General features: G+C 36.5%; 2 protein-coding genes across 6 annotated transcripts in view; one reads left to right on the top strand and one right to left on the bottom strand.

Annotated features, from left to right (window-relative positions):
• LOC110459141 (trichohyalin-like) overlaps positions 1–15,162 on the top strand; it is a 43,098-nt gene extending 27,936 nt beyond the window's left edge. For 3 of the 4 annotated variants that reach the window (XM_021511247.1, XM_021511245.1, XM_021511244.1), the window contains 7 exons: positions 382–557; positions 3,813–3,830; positions 6,538–6,609; positions 7,321–7,471; positions 9,112–9,202; positions 10,377–10,484; positions 11,350–15,162. In XM_021511247.1, the coding sequence (XP_021366922.1) occupies positions 382–557; positions 3,813–3,830; positions 6,538–6,609; positions 7,321–7,471; positions 9,112–9,202; positions 10,377–10,484; positions 11,350–11,525 (792 nt within the window). In that variant the 3' untranslated portion in view covers positions 11,526–15,162. The remainder of the gene's footprint in view (positions 1–381; positions 558–3,812; positions 3,831–6,537; positions 6,610–7,320; positions 7,472–9,111; positions 9,203–10,376; positions 10,485–11,349) is intronic. The other variant, XM_021511246.1, reaches the window with a different exon arrangement.
• A 2,902-nt stretch (positions 15,163–18,064) lies between these two features.
• LOC110459152 (solute carrier family 23 member 1-like) overlaps positions 18,065–20,598 on the bottom strand; it is a 55,794-nt gene continuing 53,260 nt past the window's right edge. For both annotated transcript variants that reach the window (XM_021511263.1, XM_021511264.1), the window contains exons 10-12: positions 20,146–20,419; positions 18,878–18,973; positions 18,065–18,310 (exon numbers count right to left, since the gene is read on the bottom strand). In XM_021511263.1, the coding sequence (XP_021366938.1) occupies positions 18,072–18,310; positions 18,878–18,973; positions 20,146–20,419 (609 nt within the window). In that variant the 3' untranslated portion in view covers positions 18,065–18,071. The remainder of the gene's footprint in view (positions 18,311–18,877; positions 18,974–20,145; positions 20,420–20,598) is intronic.

The raw sequence follows: 20,598 nt of genomic DNA, 5'->3' as shown, positions 1-20,598 counted from the left end.
GGAGGGTCCCGGATTCAAACACCTGTCTGGCCGTGCATTTATCCTCTCCTGTTACACAGTTTAACACATTTAATGGTTACATAGAATAAAGCATTTGATTAACAAGGGCGCAACAGGCATGGCTCTGGTGACTAAGTCAAACTATATGGTCTATAATAGAACCTTTTACAGCAAGGCAATGCTACCTGTTGCTTGTGTTGGATAAAATATGTATACATTTTAATGTAAAGCTTAGATTGCTTTTATTTCTACATGAAAATAAAATGAAAATGTAAGAAACTATTAGACAGAACCTAAAGAAACCCAAAAGATCTTATTTCATTGGTATTCTGGAGATGTCAACATGATAATGACGTTGACCATGCATCACCGTTCTTGCAGGATCAACTGGAGAACAAGCTGGCTAAGGGTGGTGTGCAAATGTCAGGGGCAGACCAGATAATACAGCAACACAACAACCAGGTGGACCATCTGAATCAGCAGCTCCAGGCTAGCCGTGAGGACCAGGAGTACAACATCAGGGAGAAAATACAGGCCATGAAGCTACAGAAGGAGAGGTAGGTCGCACACAAGGGGGCATAACTCATCAGAGAGAAATACAGGCCATGAAGCTACAGAAGGAGAGGTAGGTGGCCCACAAAGGGGCATAACTCATCAGAGAGAAATACAGGCCATGAAGCTACAGAAGGAGAGGTAGGTCGCACACAAGGGGGCATAACTCATCAGAGAGAAAATACAGGCCATGAAGCTACAGAAGGAGAGGTAGGTGGCCCACAAAGGGGCATAACTCATCAGGGAGAAAATACAGGCCATGAAGCTACAGATGTAAAGCACTTTAGAGTGGCTTATGTTAGCTAGTTAGGGGCCATATCAAATGCTGTATACTATTATTAATATAAGGAGAAGTAGCTACCCCACAAGGCGTCATGACTCACCAGAGAGAAAATACAGGCTATGAAACTACAGAGGGAGAGGTAGGTGGCTCACAAATGGGCATAACTCATCAGAGAGAAAATACAGGCCATGAAGCTACAGATGTATAGCTCTTTAGAGTGGCTTATGTTATCTAGTTAGGGCGCTATATCAAATGCTGTATACTATTATTAATATAAGGGGAAGAAGCTACCTCACAAGGGGGCATGACTCATCAGAGAGAAAATACAGGCTATGAAACTACAGAGGGAGAGGTAGGTGGCTCACAAAGGGGCATAACTCATCAGAGAGAAAATACAGGCCATGGAACTACAAAAGGAGAGGTACATGTAGGTGGCATACAAAGGGAAATAACTCATGTCATACACATGCATTGCGGCTATAATATAGAGAGTAAACTAGGAATGCAAAGGGGCATAAATAATCAGAGAGAAAATACAGGCAATGAAGCTACAACAGAAGAGGTAGATGGCACACAAAGGGGCACAACTTATGTCATACACAAGCCTTGAGGCTATAGAAGGTGTACTAGGGTAGCAGAGTACAGTAGAAATGGCCTGATCCTAAAAATAAAGGGCATGTCTCAGATAAACATGGATAGTGGATTCAACCTGCACAACACACCTACATATATATAAATATATATATTTATAAACTACATTTTGAATACATTTTGTTTAGAAGACTGATTTTTTTTCAAAAATGTGGTTTTCCCCAGATTTGGTACTTGTGAAAACTATGGTTACCACATAAAAAAAAAATGAATGCAAAATAATATGATTTTTAATCCAAAATTTGACCCTCCGCAAGTAGTAATTATTTTATTAAAACCTGTCTGAAAATAAATATTGCCTACTCGGTAATAGAAATACACACGTTTTAGCATAGGTAATTCCGGTGGATTTTTCACCATATTTACACATGTGCTGAGTACAAAAATAGACTACATGAAAAGCTAGATTTGTAAATGACCAAAACTGTAGTCTCAAACCAAATTCAAATATTTTGAAAAAATTATGAAGTCCAAATAGTCCACTTCATCATGTATATGCCAATTTTAGTACTGATATTTTTTTTTTAAATTTTGATAGATGTTATATTACAGGGGGTATTCATTGTATAAAAATATCAACCATGGCCACCGTACGCTACTGTACACTGCTACCTAGATGATGTGCAAAGGGACAAAACTTATGTCATACACAAGTATAGAGGCTATAGAGGGTGTTCTAGATGATGCACAAAGGGGCATATTTACTCATCAGAGAGAAAATACGGGCCATGAAGCCACAACGGGAGTGGTAGATCGCACACACACGCATACGGGGGCTATGAGGCTACAAATAGGAGAGAATTATGGTACACAATGGATATAACTCATATGAAAAAAGGGTCATAACTCATGTAATGCTAATGTATGAGTGTTTCAAGGAAAGGATTGTGGAACAAAAGGGAACTAAGTCCCAGCAGATTCAGATAACAAATTGACAGAGGGATTAAAGTATGTGGTATTCAACCGGAGATAACTTATGTCAGACAGAGGCCATAAGGTTACAGAGCAAGAGATAGGTTATACCTAAGGGGAGATAACTGATGTCAGACAGAGGCCATAAGGTTACAGAGAAAGAGATAGGTTGTACCTAAGGGGAGATAACTGATGTCAGACAGATGCCATATGGTACAGAGAAAGAGATAGATTGTACCTAAAGGGAGATAACTGATGTCAGACAGAGGCCATACGGTTACAGAGAAAGAGATAGGTTGTACCTAAGGGGAGATCACTGATGTCAGATAGAGGCCATACGGTTACAGGGAAAGAGGTAGGTTGTACCTAAGGGGAGATAACTGATATCAGATAGAGGCCATAAAGTTACAGAGAAACAGAAAGGTTGTACCTAAGGGGAGATCACTGATGTCAGACAGATGCCATACGGTGGTTGTATCTAAGGGGAAATCACTGATGTCAGACAGATGCCATACCGTAACAGAGAAAGAGATAGGTTGTACCTAAGGGGAGATCACTGATGTCAGACAGATGCCATATGGTACAGAGAAAGAGATAGGTTGTACCTAAGGGGAGATCACTGATGTCAGACAGATGCCATGCGGTGGTTGTACCTAAGGGGAGATCACTGATGTCAGACAGATGCCATATGGTACAGAGAAAGAGATAGGTTGTACCTAAGGGTAGATAACTGATGTCAGACAGTTACCATACGGTTACAGAGAAAGAGGTAGGTTGTACCTAAGGGGAGATCACTGATGTCAGACAGATGCCACATGGTTACAGAGAAAGAGGTAGGTTGTACCTAAGGGGAGATTACTGATGTCAGACAGAGGCCATACGGTTACAGAGAAAGAGGTAGGTTGTACCTAAAGGGATATAACTGATTTCAGACAGAGGTCATAAGGTTACAGAGAAACAGATAGGTTGTACCTAAGGGGAGATAACTGATGTCAGATAGAGGCCATACGGTCACAGAGAAAGAGGTAGGTTGTACCTAAAGGGAGATAACTGATATCAGACAGAGGCCATAATGTTACAGAGAAAGAGATAGGTTGTACCTAAGGGGATATAACCGATGTCAGATCGAGGCCATAAGGCTTTAAAAGGTAGAGATTGGGGACCCCAAAGAGATATAACTCATGTCCTTCACAGACCATGAGGCTACAAATCAAAAGGAAGGTGGCACTCAAGGGGAGATAACTTGTTATAAACAAAAGAGATTTAAATGGCACACAATTAGCGACAATAGAAGACAATGAATACTGTTATTTTGAAGGCTAAGGCATTCTGATTATTCTTTGTTATAACCTCTGTCATGATGAGTACTTTTAGCGAGACATTGTACATCATTTCGTTTTGTATTTTAACACAGGGAGTTGGCAGAAAAAAGGTATGATGTATCTGTCGAGTATTTATTTTTTAATTGTTAGATGTTCTGATGTTTCTAATGCCTTTTTAATGTTCAACTAAGATCTTGAAGCTTTGATGATTTTAATAAATAGCTTGGCACACTGTCATCAATATAAACTTATTGGCTGGGATACATATGGTACTCAATCTGCTTAATTAATGGCGGCTATGGTGGTGGAAGATCAAAGTACTGCTACTCTTAAGTTCAGCTTTTGTTTCTCACTTTTTGTGACCCTAATTGGTATGAAAAATAACAAGAGTTCAATGCTCCACTTAAAGCCAGAGATCAAAAAGTGAAATGATCTCAACAGTGGCTTGTTATAGCACTGCTTTTAAAATGGGAGTTATTTACATATAGTGTTCATGTTTGTGCATCATTGTCTGAAGCCGAGGGCTAGACAACCAAAAATATCACCCCGAGGGTTGGAGATTAATAGAATCATTCACCCCCTTTGGGGTGAGATAGGGGAATCTCAACCCGAGGGGGAAGATTCTTATGTTGCCAAACACGAGGCTTTGCCGAGTGTTTGGCAACTTAAGAATCTTTCCCCGAGGGTTGATATTCCCCTATCTTAACCACAAGGGGGTGAATGATTCTTTTTCTCTTACATGTACCCTGTTTTCCCCAGTGTGTATCATATACACAATGCAATGATAACGTTACATGCTAAATTCAGGGTTGACGTGACGTTGATGGATTGTTGACGTGACGTCAATGGATTGTTGACGTGACGTCATTGTATTGTTGCAGTGACGTCATACCATTGTTATAAATAGGGGAATCCCCCCGTCTCAACCCTAGGGCGGAGACAGATAAATCTAGCACCGGCAAAACGGGAGATANTCTCTGTTACACATTCAAGGTAGGGGATGATTATTTTTCTCCTGATTATTTTTCTCCCATCCTATTATTTCAGTCACAACTCCACTGACAGTATTGTAAACTGTTGATGACGTCACAATTACCGGCGACACATTTAATAACGTCACAATTAAATTGAACATGTGTTAATCGGGTGACAAGCTGATCTTTCCCAGTCAAAACGGAAGACACACCTGTGAATGGTGGGAGAAAATTGTTTCTTGACCATAGGTCCTTTGTACTTTCCTGATGGTTTACATCATAAAACTGCTGCATGTTACATCTTTGGTTGAAGGTGCATCACATGCTAAAATTAGGCCACAGTGACCTGTATTTTTTTGTTCCTTTGTGAACATGATAAGAAAAATATTTATATTTTGGGGTTATTATTTTCTTGCATTTTTTATAGAGGTTCACCAAATTACATGTGCTGTTACAATTTTTTTTTCAGTTTAATTTCCATGCAGCATCCATAATAAAAAGCTGAAGAAAGTTTTATACTTCCATTTAAGCATTGTTTTTTTTAAATTTTCATTGGGGTATGTTTTTTTTTTTTTTTTTAACTGTATGAATCCTCATCGCAGATTCTTTCTAAGTTTGCAAAAAACAATTCTTTTCATACTCTAATGAAAATCAAATAAATCAAACTCGATGCTTATACAGCATACTGTAATTAAATTCAACGAATTGTCTTGAAATGAAACCATAACAAATAAAATTAATAAACTCATTTTCAGTAGTGGCACGTGTGCAATGATACATAGCGAAAGTAGTTCCGTAGGGTGTGACTTATTTTTTTTTCTTTCATAGATCAATGAAAAGAATTTTTCCACCAATCAGAAATCAGAAAGACAAATGATTTACATGAAAATGAAAAAGATATACAAAGTGGAAATGCGGTTATTTCTTGTGCTTTGGTCAGTGTTACATCTAGCTTTGACATTCATTAACACTGCAACAGGTTTTTCCTGTGATGTAGTTTAACATATACTTAATTGTTTTAAAATATCTACATGTGTGTCATATTTCATATCATACGATGTATATACATGTATTGTTTCAAAAACTTGTAATGATATTCTTCCCAAATGGGAAAATTGATTGGTTTGCTGTGATGCAAATTGTTTTTTTTGTTGAGACATTTCCATACAAATAGGCAGCACTTTGTTGATTTTTTTCCCGGTGTAATGTATATATAGTGACTGACCTTTTGACTCCTGGAGTATCGAGGATAGTCATATAGCAATGGTGAAAGGATCAGCAAAATGCAACGCACCAGTAGTCTCACAATGTGCTAAACAATGATTGGAAGGAGTTGTCTCAACAAGAACCATTACAATTTTGTATGGTATATACCTTTACTTATCAGTGATTTCTAACATGCATTGTCAGCTTTAACAAAGCTTTGCAATGTGTATAACAATTATTATCATAAAGGAATATATTTTCAGTTAATGAACAAAGTATAAGTATAACATATCCGAGCTTCAGGAGATTTTTTTTTTAATATTGTTATCAATGCTGTGTTTTAAAATATCAATTTCCTATCAAACTATTGAAAAAGCATGCTTATTAAGTATCCTGTAACTGGACTGGGAGGATCTCTGACGACCAGGTGGCCTAATTGGTCAGAGCATCTTTGAGCATCTGTCTAGAGATTGGAGGTCCGGGGTTTGGATTCAGGTCTAGCCATATCATTTTTCCTATATATGCTGTTGTAAAACTTTTCTTTCCTTAGAGCTATTAAAAATTTAATAGTGAAAAAGTTTCAAAATGTATTGCATGTGTGTAAAATCTAACAAGTTTGTTTGCTTGTTTCTTTCAGAGAATTACACGAAAAGATGGGCGCGGAGACACAACAGAAAAAGAGCGGCTCTTTACGGCGAAGAGGGGCTAGGTAAACTTATATAAAACAAAACATATTTATTGTTATCATGTAGACACTTCAAGTGTACGATATGCATACTCATTTCTATCAAATATCAAAATCTGGATCATTAATTGTATCCAGAAAGGGGAACAAATTTCCCCAGACTGTCAGAGTCTAGCTTAACAAAGTTCTATTGTACATCTAATGATTGGTTTATTCCAACAAAATCCAATTTGTTTTTAATAAGGATTGATTTCGATTACAAAATGCTCATCCTGTCACCACTGTGAACCACAATGGACTCATCCAGATAAATCTATGGTAGAGTCTACTAAAGTTAAATAGGGGTGAAAGAGTTGATTTGCATTTTACAATTACTTCATTTTTGTGTATATATATAAATGCACTGGAGAAAAAAATTCAGGTCAATTGAAGTTGAAAATGTTCAAATTGTTTATTTCAATTAACATTGAGATTACCCATATTTGATGGTTGAATCAGCTCAGGAAAAAATTTGTTACTTCATTTTAAATTAATCACTTTTGAGAGGTTGGATATGATGAAGAAAGGCATTGTTCGCATTTGAAAAATGTGCAATTCATCAAGAAAAAACACCTTGGTTGCTTATTTTGACTTACCCAAATAGACCCGGTTTGCAGCGGGGGAAGGCCAATGTACCTTGCTTAATTAATTACAATTACAAGACTTTGTTCGAATGAGATATAATTTGGGTTCCAGTAAGGCCAGTGATGTGCTGGGAACTCTATTCCTGCAGCAGAAACACAGCCGTGAGGTACAGCAGCTGGAAGAGGAAATGATGCTCGAACTGGAACGAAGCAAGGAGGAGCTCAACAGGCAGTTACAGCTTGAACTTGAGTCAGAGCTCAAGGTAAGGGTCTCAAAATTTGTAAGGGAAATAGAAAAAGTGCCACAAGGAGCTCAGCAGGCAGTTATAGTTTAATCTTGAGGCAGAGCTTAATGTAATGGGGCTCAAAGTGTGCAAAGGAAATAGACCAGTGTAAAGAGAAGCTTTACTGGGTTCTAGTTTAAGCTTGAGGCAGAGCTCAATGTGAGGGGCTCCAAGGGTGTAAGAGAAATAGAAAAAGTGGCACAAGGAGCTCAGCAGGCAGTTATAGTTTAATCTTGAGGCAGAGCTTAATGTAATGGGGCTCAAAGTGTGTAAAGGAAATAGAAAAAGTGTCACAAGGAGATCAGCAGGCAGTTCTAGTTTAATCTTGAGGCAGAGCTCAAAGAAATGGGGCTCAAAGTGTGTAAAGGAAATAGAAAAGTGTCACAAGGAGCTCAGCAGGCAGTTCTAGTTTAATCTTGCGGCAGAGCTCAATGTAATGGGGCTCAAAGTGTGTAAAGGAAATAGACCAGTGTAAAGAGAAGCTTTACTGGGTTCTAGTTTAAGCTTGAGGCAGAGCTTAATGTGAGGGGCTCAAAGTGTGTGAGAGAAATAGAAAAAGTGTCACAGGGAGCTCAGCAGGCAGTTCTAGTTTAATCTTGCGGCAGAGCTCAATGTAATGGGGCTCAAAGTGTTTAAAGGAAATAGACCAGTGTAAAGAGAAGCTTTACTGGGTTCTAGTTTAAGCTTGAGGCAGAGCTCAATGTAATGGGGATCAAAGTGTGTAAAGGAAATAGAAAAGTGTCACAAGGAGCTCAGCAGGCAGATCCAGTTTAAGCTTGAGGCAGAGCTCAATGTAAGGGGCTCAAAGTGTGTAAGAGAAATAGAGAAAGTGTCACAAGGAGCTCAGCAGGCAGATCCAGTTTAAGCTTGAGGCAGAGCTCAATGTAAGGGGCTCAAAGTGTGTAAGAGAAATAGAAAACGTGTCACAAGGAGCTCAGCAGGCAGATCCAGTTTAAGCTTGAGGCAGAGCTCAATGTGAGGGGCTCCAAGTGTGTAAGAGAAATAGAAAACGTGTCACAAGGAGCTCAGCAGGCAGTTGTAGTTTAATCTTGAGGCAGAGCTCAAAGAAATGGGGCTCAAAGTGTGTAAAGGAAATAGAAAAAGAGTCACAAGGAGCTCAGCAGGCAGTTGTAGTTTAATCTTGAGGCAGAGCTTAATGTAATGGGGCTCAAAGTGTGCAAAGGAAATAGACCAGTGTAAAGAGAAGCTTTACTGGGTTCTAGTTTAAGCTTGAGGCAGAGCTCAATGTAATGGGCTCAAAGTGTGTAAGAGGAATAGAAAAAGTGTCACAAGGAGCTTAGCAGGCAGTTCCAGTTTAAGCTTGAGGCAGAGCTCAATGTAATGGGGCTCAAAGTGTGTAAAGGAAATAGACCAGTGTAAAGAGAAGCTTTACTGGGTTCTAGTTTAAGCTTGAGGCAGAGCTCAACGTAAGGGGCTCAAAGTGTGTAGAAAAATAGCTAAAAATGTACAGCTAAAGTAAGATATAGTGAGGATGTAGCAGGTTAGAAAATACTCGACAGGCTCACACTTAAATGTCATTCAAAGAAACGAGAGCACAATGTCATCATGTTCATAACATGTAGGATTTAAAACTAAGGATATCCATGTTGTTTTTCCAGAACCAAAAACAACAGTTTATTACGCAGTTAGCAGCAACTAGTGGAATGTCCCAAGATGATATACAGGACACAGTGGATTCTGCCAACATTGGTTAGTATTAGTGTGATTCTTGTAGGACAGAATTTTATGTCTTCTATACGCTCATGGAAACTTTGAAAGATTATCCCGCTACAGGACTTTAATATTAAAGTGACTACTATTAACGTTGATCCTCCTTTAAATTCATTTTCTTTCTGAGTTCTATGCTTAAGGTCATAGGAGTGCATTGATAAACGGATATAAGAAGTACATCCCTAGTTGAAAATCCAATGTAGGGAGACAGTATCACAATTTCCACATATTCTAATGTATGTTTATTATTGGCAGAACAGTGTGTTCTCTCAATATTAAAGTATTTCAAAGCAATCCAGGCATTAATTCAGTTGTTTTTTTATCAATGAGTCACATGTGTCCATTTTTCTGTACTTCAGGAAACCAGCCACCTATTTCACTACCTTGAAGTTTTTCAAGAAAGATAACTATTACATGCAATTACTATGTGTAAATGGTTTTATTATAAAATGTCAATTTTTGATCATTTATAGATAATTAATTTTACACAATTTCAGCATTTATTACATTTATATACATTAACGCAATACTAATCTACGTCAGTATCTTATTTATTGTCATTATTTTGCATAAAATTGTGTCTTTCATTTTTTGGGTCAAAATTCACTCCTGTTTACATGAATTTCCATTTAAAATCCTGAAAATTCTGACAACCAATTTTTTTTGTGACAGAAAATGTTCTTTACTTCAAAGCAATTTGAAAAAATTCTACTTAGAAATGGTGACACAATCCTATTACCTTAATAATGAATTTTGCTCCACCCATGCTCTGCCGAACCAATTGAAATATTTTGGATCATTATTATTTCCTTCCTTTTCTTATTTCTTCATTTGTTAACATATAATTTACATGTTAACCCATATTCTGTGTTGTTTTAAATATTAAATATGACATACAAACTGAGGCAAGTTTTATTTATTTGTTTTGTGGTATGCTTTACTTAAGTTTGTGAAGTATTTAAATTCAAATGTTGCTGCTAAGAAAATCAAAGACAACCAACTTTAACTGCAATGATGAGCTCATAGTGAAAGCATTGATAGATGATCATGACCTTGACAATTAAGCTAAGGACAGTGCTGATATATTTAAAAAAAAAAAAAAAAAAAATCCTTTAAAAACAAAATTCAATATGCTTTGATAATTTTTTGACAGGTGGAAATCAGAAAAAAGCACGCAAGCTTGCTAGGGAGTTGAAGGACGGAATGCAGAGAGCCAAGACAGACCTACAAATGGACCAGTATATGGATGAACCAGAAAACAGTAAGTCTTACAGTTGCCAGGTACTGGCCGCAGGTTGGTGGTGTTTCTCTGAGAACTCCGGCTTTCCTCCACCACAGAAAAACTGGCACATCCTTAAATGGCCATATAGCTGTTAATAGGGCGTAAAACACAAACAAATAATCTCTGACAGGTACCACATTTGGTATAGGTTGATTGTTCATGTCCTTCCTTTTCTTTTTGATGTGTCCTCAATTTCTGTTGTATTTAATTTGTACTCAATGGAAGGGTTACCAGTTTATTGCTATCACTTTGTCAGTCTGTGTATGTGTGCATGCATTTGTGACAACATTCGTAGTATAAGGTTTGTGTACAAGATGATATATCTCATGAACTCCTCGACAGGTTAAGTTTATGTTTACACCATAGAATGGTAACAGCACGTTCTATACTAACAAATTTGGTTCATCACCAGGGAAATATGAATAGTCGTCTACTTACTTTCTCCAAGGTTAATCATGTTTCAAGAGGGTGAAGCAACATTAACACAAAAGTAGAGATGATCAGGTTGACGCACCATTGTTGTCGTCTGCTTCCATCATTCGGAACTAGGTTGTGGTGGCTCTTGACTATTTCTCTAGAGATGCTCTGAGTAAGGGTAATTTGATTGGGAAAAATTTGAGCACATTAGGACCACATGATGTTTTATTGCCCCGTCATGTTACCAGTGTCATCCAATCAGATACGCTGTTATAAAGCTGAGGTATAATAATATATCTTACAAACCTTTTGACAGATTAAGTGTATATTTACACCATAGTATGGTAAAATCATGTTCTTCACTAAAAAAAAATGTTCCTCAAATGCAAAAAATATGGTTAGTTATCTGCTTTTTTATTGTTTACAGGACCAAGCAGTCGGTTTTCACGCCCAAGCTCTGGCCGTCCTGGATCAGGTTCTACAGACGGTGGACTCCGACCAAAGAGTGGACTGAAGAAGAAGGCCAAACGGTCATCTGTAGCTCCAGCTAAAGAATCATGGGGCGCCGAAGATTACTCACTTTACCATGAGGACGACTTCTAGATGTTAATGAACATCAAGTTTACCTAGAGAATCAAAATTTGAAAATATTGCTCAAAGCTGACTTGAGTTCTCACTACCAGCTGTGGATTACTATGGTCTTGCTCTTTCATGGAACCATCGATAATGTTGCATGAATAATTGACTAAAAATGACCCAGAAGTAATTTATAAGCATCAATAATGCTGATCTAGACCTTGTACCTGTAACTTTGTAAACACTATGGAACAGTGGTCATGTATCTCCTACTGTATCAGAATGTGTCGAGAGTTTGTCTCATTGAGGGAAACTTATCTTTAGATCCACTCTGAAGGGAGACAACCTCTTCCTTTGTTGGAACTCTTTCTCAATATTTGCATGAGGGAACATGAGAACCTATTTTATATGTTTACTGGATGAAGGTTTCACTAAATGTCAAATTCTGCTTTACCACCAAGATAGACCTGCAATATATTCTCTTCAGCAATCCAGAAAATTATCACAGGAACACATTTCACTAAGGGTACATTCGCGTATCCGATTGAAACAGTTGAACTGGTTGAACCTGTTAAGAAAAAACAGGCACAGATTTGAACCGAGGCTGACCTCAGGAAAATGTGTTGATTGAGGAATCCAATGGTACCTGACCAAAGCTAAAATGCTGACTATGGCTAGTTTGCGTTTTTTCTTTCTAAAACAATGTCAAGCCACTTGTAGTTTTTTAAGATACCTCACGTAATTCAGTAGACAGATAAAAGAAGGGCATACTATTCTTGATACACTGTTTTTTATTCTCTGAAACTGTGCATTTTTAGCTCTGCTTATAGACCGGTCCAAGTGCATTCGTTTATCGTGGAATATTTCTGCGCCACACGTACCGTTTCAACCGGGATATGGAAATGTAGCCCTACAATTAGTTCTAAATGATCAGGAGGAATGAAAGTTAAGTTTTCATAAATATAGCTTTTAGTATAGAATCTGTATAAGGGCACACGATACCCTGAAATAATAAGGAAACTAACTATTTTTACTTTCATTTTTTAAAAGTGATAAAATTACAAAGATCAATTTGATGTCTAGAAAAATCAAGTAATGTCATAGTATTCTTACAATTAAGTGAAAGTTAAGTCTCTTAGTTGAAAAAAAACTACTTTTCTAGAAATGCTGTCTTGATTCAGCATCACCATGATAAACAGAATCTTAAACCATTTGATACAATATTGATGAAAATAATTGAAAATGTTTTAACTCTGTATTGAAACTAATGCTTAAGAAAAAGATTTTTTGTATTTGTTACAGCAGTATCATATGTAAAAATGCATTTAAGATTTTGTATGTTTCACTGAAAATGACCAACAACTTAGAGAAATTGCCTTATAATTACCTTTCTCCCATGTCCATTTATACTAACACTTGCCATTCATTCTTATTCCATTGAACATATTTTTTTAATCATGATTTTCCCGTCAAATGCTTTGATGAATTATGGAAATTCTTGTTGAAAGAAAAGTAGCTTTTTTTGCAATATTTGTTTGAATGATTAAGTACATGTACAGGTACCTGATGACATTCTCATTTGAATCATGATTTTCAACATTTGTACATGTATCATCAATAGTGACAAAAACTGAGCTGATGTCTGAAGTTATTGTTAAAGTAAGCCTCTTGCTGGTACCATACATGGTACAGTTAAATGTGCCTGATTATTGAATGAAATACTGTTTAAACTAAATGTATAAGTGCCTCTGAATATTTGCCTTTTGTGATTGAATCTATGTCTATGTGACCCATTTTACTCAATCACCCTGCATATTTTCACGTATCCAGACAAAGGGCAGAGGACCACATTATTCCACCATTGAAGAAACAAGGCGTTGGCTCTGCGTTAAACTAATTAATTATGAAACAAGTTATTTCAGCTTATATTAATCACTCTTGTTGGTCTGGATGTAAGTGTGTGGGTGGGGAGAGGTCTCAGTATGGGAAGATCGGAATACCCGGAGAAAACCCAGGTAGTCTGGCAGGTGACCCTATACCCCTATACCTTTCCACATCCAATCGAGGAATCAAACTTCCGCCATCTTGGTGAAATGCGAGTGCCCTATCGACTGTGTCACCCGACCACCCAAGCTAGTGCCTCTACTGTGGTAAATTCATGTAAATCTGTGATACCTCATTAACTACACACTGAGTGTTAACATGTAGTGCCTGTATTTGACCTATGATCATGAACATTCATTTTTGTATGTTTGACCTTTCATTTGTATTTGACCATGTTGTGTACTGTATTGCATTCCTTTTTGTATTTGACATTCCGTCCAATTTCTTCATTTGAAAACTGCAAAGTAAACGGGAGGTGAGCGATCTTCCTGTTTTCACTATATTAATGCTTTGAAACCCTTATTACACCCATGTAGCAGCGGTCAGAGATCAAATTCGATGAAGTTATCTTAACTCATTCCCCCCTGAAGACACATTTGAACCCTTCCAATTGAAAGATTGGAATATTTCATTATGAAACAGGGGTGAGTGAGGAACATTTAACTAAGACTTCTAAATGAAATAAATTAATATTAGCACTTTTTATGTGCAAAATCTGTCTTTGAAATGCTTTACATCTTTTAAATACTTTACTGAAATACATTTATTTTAAAATAAGTTATTTTGTAAAAATTCCAATTTGATTTTTGTGAAATTATACTGCACAGTTAAATAAAGATTTACTGAATGAGTAATGGAGGGACTTTTTCAGAGACCCCACCAACCATAAAATTTTAAAAGTGATTTTATTTATAGGGAATGGGAGGCAGATCTGGTTTTAACACCACTACCCATAATAAATAAATACAGGTGCCTCCCATCTCCCAAACACGATAAATCATGGAACAGTCCTTAAATAATTTTCGAAAACCTCTCAGAATACGAGTTTTTTGTATGGTTTATGTCAGAGAGTGATCGCTTTGAATCTCATCTTGTTTTTCTTTTCTTGAAATATTCTGTCTTTGCGTATTGCAGAGTTATCTTCTCTTGGGAGCCGGTATTGATTGTTACATCATTGGTTTGTGCGAGGAAATTACGTCGTCTTCTCACAAATTGATGACGTTACTCTCACGAACAAGTGATGGAACAATCAATACCTGCTCCCAAGAGAAGATAACTCTGCAATACACAAAGACGGAATTTCATCATTGAAGTGTTCACTAATATCATCAGTAAGTGTTTGTAATACGCATTACATGTATCTATGTACTTTTTCAGTTATTGTTAATTACATGTGGAAACTGGTTTTTGGAAAATATGTACATGTTATGTCAGGCAATTCTTACAGTACGTTGTGCAGTGAAAAGCCGACTTATAAAATGACTGCACGATATGGTGAGTGCTTAATAATTGTCAAAGTTCTTTATCATACAAAATATAAGTTTTCGTTGCAAAGAGGTACCACCAAATGTGGAATAATATATCACATTTTGTTTACTTTTGGAAGTAATTAAATTCTTAGAACAGTACAGTCTATGTTCATTTAACGCACAATATGGCTGTATTGAGGTCATTTAGCAAGTGAATGAAAAATGTGTAGCTTTTCTCTATTTTTGTTGTTATTTACCTTTTCTTTGACGAAATGAAATATCAATGTTTATAAAAATACATTTATATATTTTCTTTGTTGAAATAAGTGTATGGAAAAATTCAGAAAACAAAATTGATAAAAAAAATCAAATTATACTGTGACGAAATATTTCATTTTTAAATGATGTAGTGTTACCATGACAACGAGAAGTTCAAACTTGTAGGCATGTATACTAGTTATCCATTGATAGCTAGTTATTGTAGTAATAATAATAGTAGTTGAATATTTCTGTAGATAATTGCTCATTTCTACAAGTAAATGAATAAATTATTAATATATGGCCAAACGTATTGCTTGATTTTATTTCTTTTTGTTCATTTTGAAATCTTTGTTGCACTGTTTTTAGAAATCCAGGAAATTTGTTTTTTGCTTTCTAGTTGGACTGACCTGTTGACTGTCGTTTTGAATGTTTTCCGTTGTATCCTACACTTGTATGTAGTTATAGAATTGGTTACATTTTGTATAAAGATACCTCTGCAATAGATTGTAGTTCTTTCACCACCTTAACCCTTTCACCGCTGTAGACCATAATGGACTCTTCCAGATCAATGCATGGTAGAGTCTACTAAAGTTACATAGGGTTAAAAGGGTTAACAAGTAAATGTTAGATTACAAAATTGGAAAATAAGAATAAATATAACACACACACACACACACACGTCCTACGTATTTTGCAGGTCAGATTTTTGTTCATAATATCGGGAGAAATATACATATGGAGCAATGGTCGATGGTATTTTTGTCAATTGATTAATATTTCTATTGAAATGTGACCTATATAACTCTGCACTGCTAGCTTTGACAAATGGCTTTTTTTTAACTTGAACTCGAAAAGTCTAGCTCTCAAAGTGAGGAGATAAATGTATATACCCGATTTTAGTTTTCCACTTTTATAAATAAAACAAAACAGGAAGACTAGTATAATCGGCTAGCCTATGCCCATTTTGGGGCTCTTCAGGCGATTTGAATGTATTTGTTGTTATGTATTTATATATGATCTGTCTTTCTTGCATTTCAGTTATCCCCTAGGACATGTAAAACTTTTAAATATGACGGATGAATTTAAATTCATGATCGTAAACGATTTTTTTCCTTAGCAGTAGCATTCAATCATCTCCTGATTAAGAATGACTTTGCATGTGACAGTTGATTCCACATTCCAGAATATAATTTCCAAACATACAAGAAAGCGAGGCACCTTTTTAAATGTATTGATTGTAGATGCAGAAAGCCAAACAACCATTTTTAAAACTGTCCCACGTGACCATTTGTCAATTAAGGACTTGTCAATAGTGCAAAGGTCAAAAGACTCTGTCGGAAATGTTCCGAAACATGAGCAAAACAATAAACAATGGAAAGGTGCCTATAAACCCCTATCATGTCGTTACAAATTTACTACAATTTTTTGCATGAACAGATACTTTATATTTAAACTAGCGTTTCATGACAACGCTGCCAAAATAAGTTCTGTTTTCAAGGTTACGGCCAACCTCGTGGAATGATAGCTATAGTCCATCAGAAGAGTCAACGAAATTGTTACGTAAGTCATCAATGGAAATACAAAGAAATGAAGTACATATTTGAAAATTATACACACTGGTGATTTCACCTTTAAAATTTAGTAATCGATACAGAATCCCAAAAATGAAATACACTGTAAACTCATGTTACAGAGGAGGATGTAAAGTTACTGCTAACAGAGCACAAACGATCATTGAATTTTAAGTCTTGACCTTTAACTGAAGGTCAATGTTTATTAAGAAAGTGATTATCAATTCATTGTCATTATTTACAAAAGTTAAATGTTACGATATGGAGCGAAAGAAGGAAAGAGTCTGTGGTTTCTTATAGTTACATGTTTGGAAAGTTAAAGGTGAAACAAGTTCGGGAAATACTTATCCGACATGTTAGAAAACTTCTAGTCCGAATTATTTTGACGCTTTATCGACTTTTTTTTTATATCGGTCTGTCGTCGATTAACGACAGACCGATATAAAAAAGAAAGTCGATAAAGCGTCGGAATAATTCGGACTAGGAAACATCTCGTTGACATGACCTGTGGCCTGTTCGTTTATGCGGAACAACCGGTTTGTCCTTTTATAAATGTAACAATTTCGGGTATATACAGGCCTAGCAATCCTTTGTCAAGGCTCGCCTGAAAGCAGCATCAGATTTCTAGGTCCGACATTATTTAAAAATCGAATAACTGTGGTCCGACCGGTTTAACCGTTTAAACGAAAACGGTCCTGGCTCAAGCGTTGAATGACACAACATGATCACAACCTTATCCGTCGGTCAACATGTTCAATGCAACGACGTTGTAACGATATTTTCGGCGCAAGCGACAGTCAGACGCAGTACTTAACGTACGAATTAGGAAACTCATGTTACCCTGCATTAACATATAATAAAGTGAATTTAGCGTGGCTTTTGTTCTTGGTTGATCACAGATCGATAAACCAGCAGGGTGATCTTCCCTAAAACATGTAACGAATTCTTATGTTTAAAAGCACCAATCGTATAAAACGAAGGATAGCTTTGATGACTATCATAAAATGAATTAAGTTAGAAATTTAAAAAAAAATAATGAGTGTATATCTTTATGAATAATCCCTTTCCTCCACCCGGACGACAGGTTACGGGTTATCAGTACGAGTTTTATAAATACAAGTCGATTACAAGAAAAGTCTTCGATAAAAATATTATTTACTGGCAAAATTTATGGGGAAAATATAAACACATATACAAAGAATTAATTTCCATATATTAAATAACCAATTAATACATACAAAATCACTAACATAAATAATACCATATTTTTATATTATATATATTATTTAAATATGATTATCAGTGCATATAGATACGTCCTTGTAATTACAACACCATTATACCAAATAATTTCCTAAAGGTGTACATAAAATTCTCTATGTTCAGCATCATACATTGAACTGTGGCATAGGGAATATTTCTTGGCTATTGTTTGGCCGAGGTAGAAACGGTATGTATTTGAGGAGTTTTTCTGGAATACATCTAATGGAGAACGGTAGATCATACACCTCAAGTCCCTCGCTACGCGAACTCTGCTCCATGATGAACGATGAGTTTTTGTCGTCACCGTTTTGTTTGACACTGTGTTGTGGACGCCATGCAGAGATCCCTCTCTCTTGTAATGTTGCTGACATGAAGAAACAGAAAAAAACGATGTCTTAGACAAATTGTATCCATTTCTCTGTATTGCTAAACAAGCTTTTACATCCGTGACTACAAACGTACGCTCATAAATTAAACAAAACTGCTTTTGCATTTTCCCCAAAAAAATCCCAAAAAATAAATATGAATCGCAAATGAATGGCATGATTTAAAATGCTCACTTTGTCATTACCACCACACTGTCATTTACCTGGGTCTGTGTTATCGGAAATACACGATGCGATAAACCAGTTATATTGTACAGTGCCATGAATGATATACTTCCTTACCTGGAGTTGCGTTTCCAAGGACTTATGGTATGATGACACTAGTTATAACATCCACAGTGCTATGAACACCATACTTCCCTTACCTAGAGCTGTGTTGTCAAGGAGACAGGAAATGATGCTACCAGTTTTATCATTCATAATGCTATGGACACCATACTGAGTACTACCCTTACCTGGGGTTGTGTTGTCTAGGATACATGATATGACGCCATCAGTTATAACATTCATTATGCTATGAACACCATACTGAGTTCTGCCCTTACCTGGAGTTGTGTTGTCAAGGAGACACGATACGATACCTCCAGTCAGATTGGGGTTGGCAAGTAGTACCTTCAGTATTTTATCTGCAGTCAGGTTTCCTGACAGAAAAGAGTGATAGACAAACAGGATAAAAACTTTGTATAGTCGTAAAAAAACGTATTGAAGAAACAATTGAAAGAAAACGAAAGACAGTTTCCCGCTAAGTTTTGACAACATTTCACTTTTTGAAAAATAGAAAGCGTTCTGTGAATTCTTCTAGCATTCGAAAGGGGTATTTATACGGTACATGTAAGACAACTCAAAATCAATAAGGAATGACTGATATCAAAAGTATGAGAGATCCCTTTTGTATAACAGATGGAATTAAAAATGTATTTAAATCCAATATCGTATATGAAAAAAGGACGAATCTTTAAATTGATAAAGATATCTTTAAAGGGTATTGAAGATGGCTTTAAATGTAATTAAGATATTTTTGAATTAAATAAACACCTCATATCATGAAGAAATATGATATATCTTAGTCTTAAGCCATCTCATGAATTAATAGAGATGTCTCAATTAGTTAATGTCATTAGAAGTCACAATTACTGCCAGAAATAGACAATTCAAAACGAATGCGTGTACTGAATTACAAATAGCTGTTGTTGACTGACACTTGGAACCTATCATCGACCTGTTCAACTCACTGCAATTGGAACGAAGGTACTCAGACGGGAATTAAAACATAATTATCCCACTCACACACGTCCTATTATCTAAGTTGAAAATATTTTCTGGGAATAACGGGCATAACTGACCGAAGAGTATTCCAGAAATATATATAAGAACGATTTTGTTTGGTTTGGTTTAATTTTGTTTAACGTCCTATTAACAGCTAAGGTCATTTAAGGACGTTCCTCCATTTGTGTAGTTAATGCGTGCTTGCGTGTGTGTATACAGGAGACATGGTATGTTGGTGTGCTTGCCTCATTGTGATAGCGCGGATCTGATGCCGACTTTATAGTGCTATCTCACTGAAATACCATGCCGAAAGGCACCCAAGAAACATCAAGTTCATATAGCGAGCAAAATTCTCTCTTTTAGGTTTGTTATTAACGTGTTTTATCTTGTAGTAGTGTATACTAGGAAAACATACAGCGGGATCAACTCACAAGGGCGAAATCTTACAATCATAGATATGAAAAATATTCCTAGAAACATCGAAACATAAGGAAAGACATCACGAACTCACACAAAAATAGGAGAGGCGAGGTAAATCGTAACACACCTGTATCAATAGCATCAGGCGTCGTCTCAATCCAACGGGGAATCATCAAACCAGACAAGATAGAGATTCCGATAATAGCGAGATTCCGGGTGGACTTGAGGGACACGACTTGGAGATTAGACAGGACCACTCCCGTAAACATCCCATACATAACAAGCATTCCTCCTCCTAGTACGGGGTAGGGCATTGTCACAAAAATGGCCGACACCTTACCCACCAAACCGAAAAGGATGAAGATGATGGAGGCACCGAGAAACACACTCCGACTGGCCACCTACAGACAAAAAGGACATAACACAGAGTAAATGTTATACTTTTTTGTGTGATATGAAGGTCAATATATTTAATTTTGCTCATTAGACTGCTTTTAATTATGACGAACTTTTGAACCAGCTTATGATAAATAACTGACACTTTATTACAAACCACCTATTTAATAAAGCTAAATGAAAA

The sequence above is a fragment of the Mizuhopecten yessoensis genome, unplaced genomic scaffold (assembly GCF_002113885.1).
Source record: "Mizuhopecten yessoensis strain PY_sf001 unplaced genomic scaffold, ASM211388v2 scaffold9977, whole genome shotgun sequence".
Lineage (NCBI taxonomy): Eukaryota > Metazoa > Mollusca > Bivalvia > Pectinida > Pectinidae > Mizuhopecten > Mizuhopecten yessoensis.
Note: the sequence above shows the minus strand (reverse complement) of the source record. Positions and strands in the feature narration are given on the sequence as shown.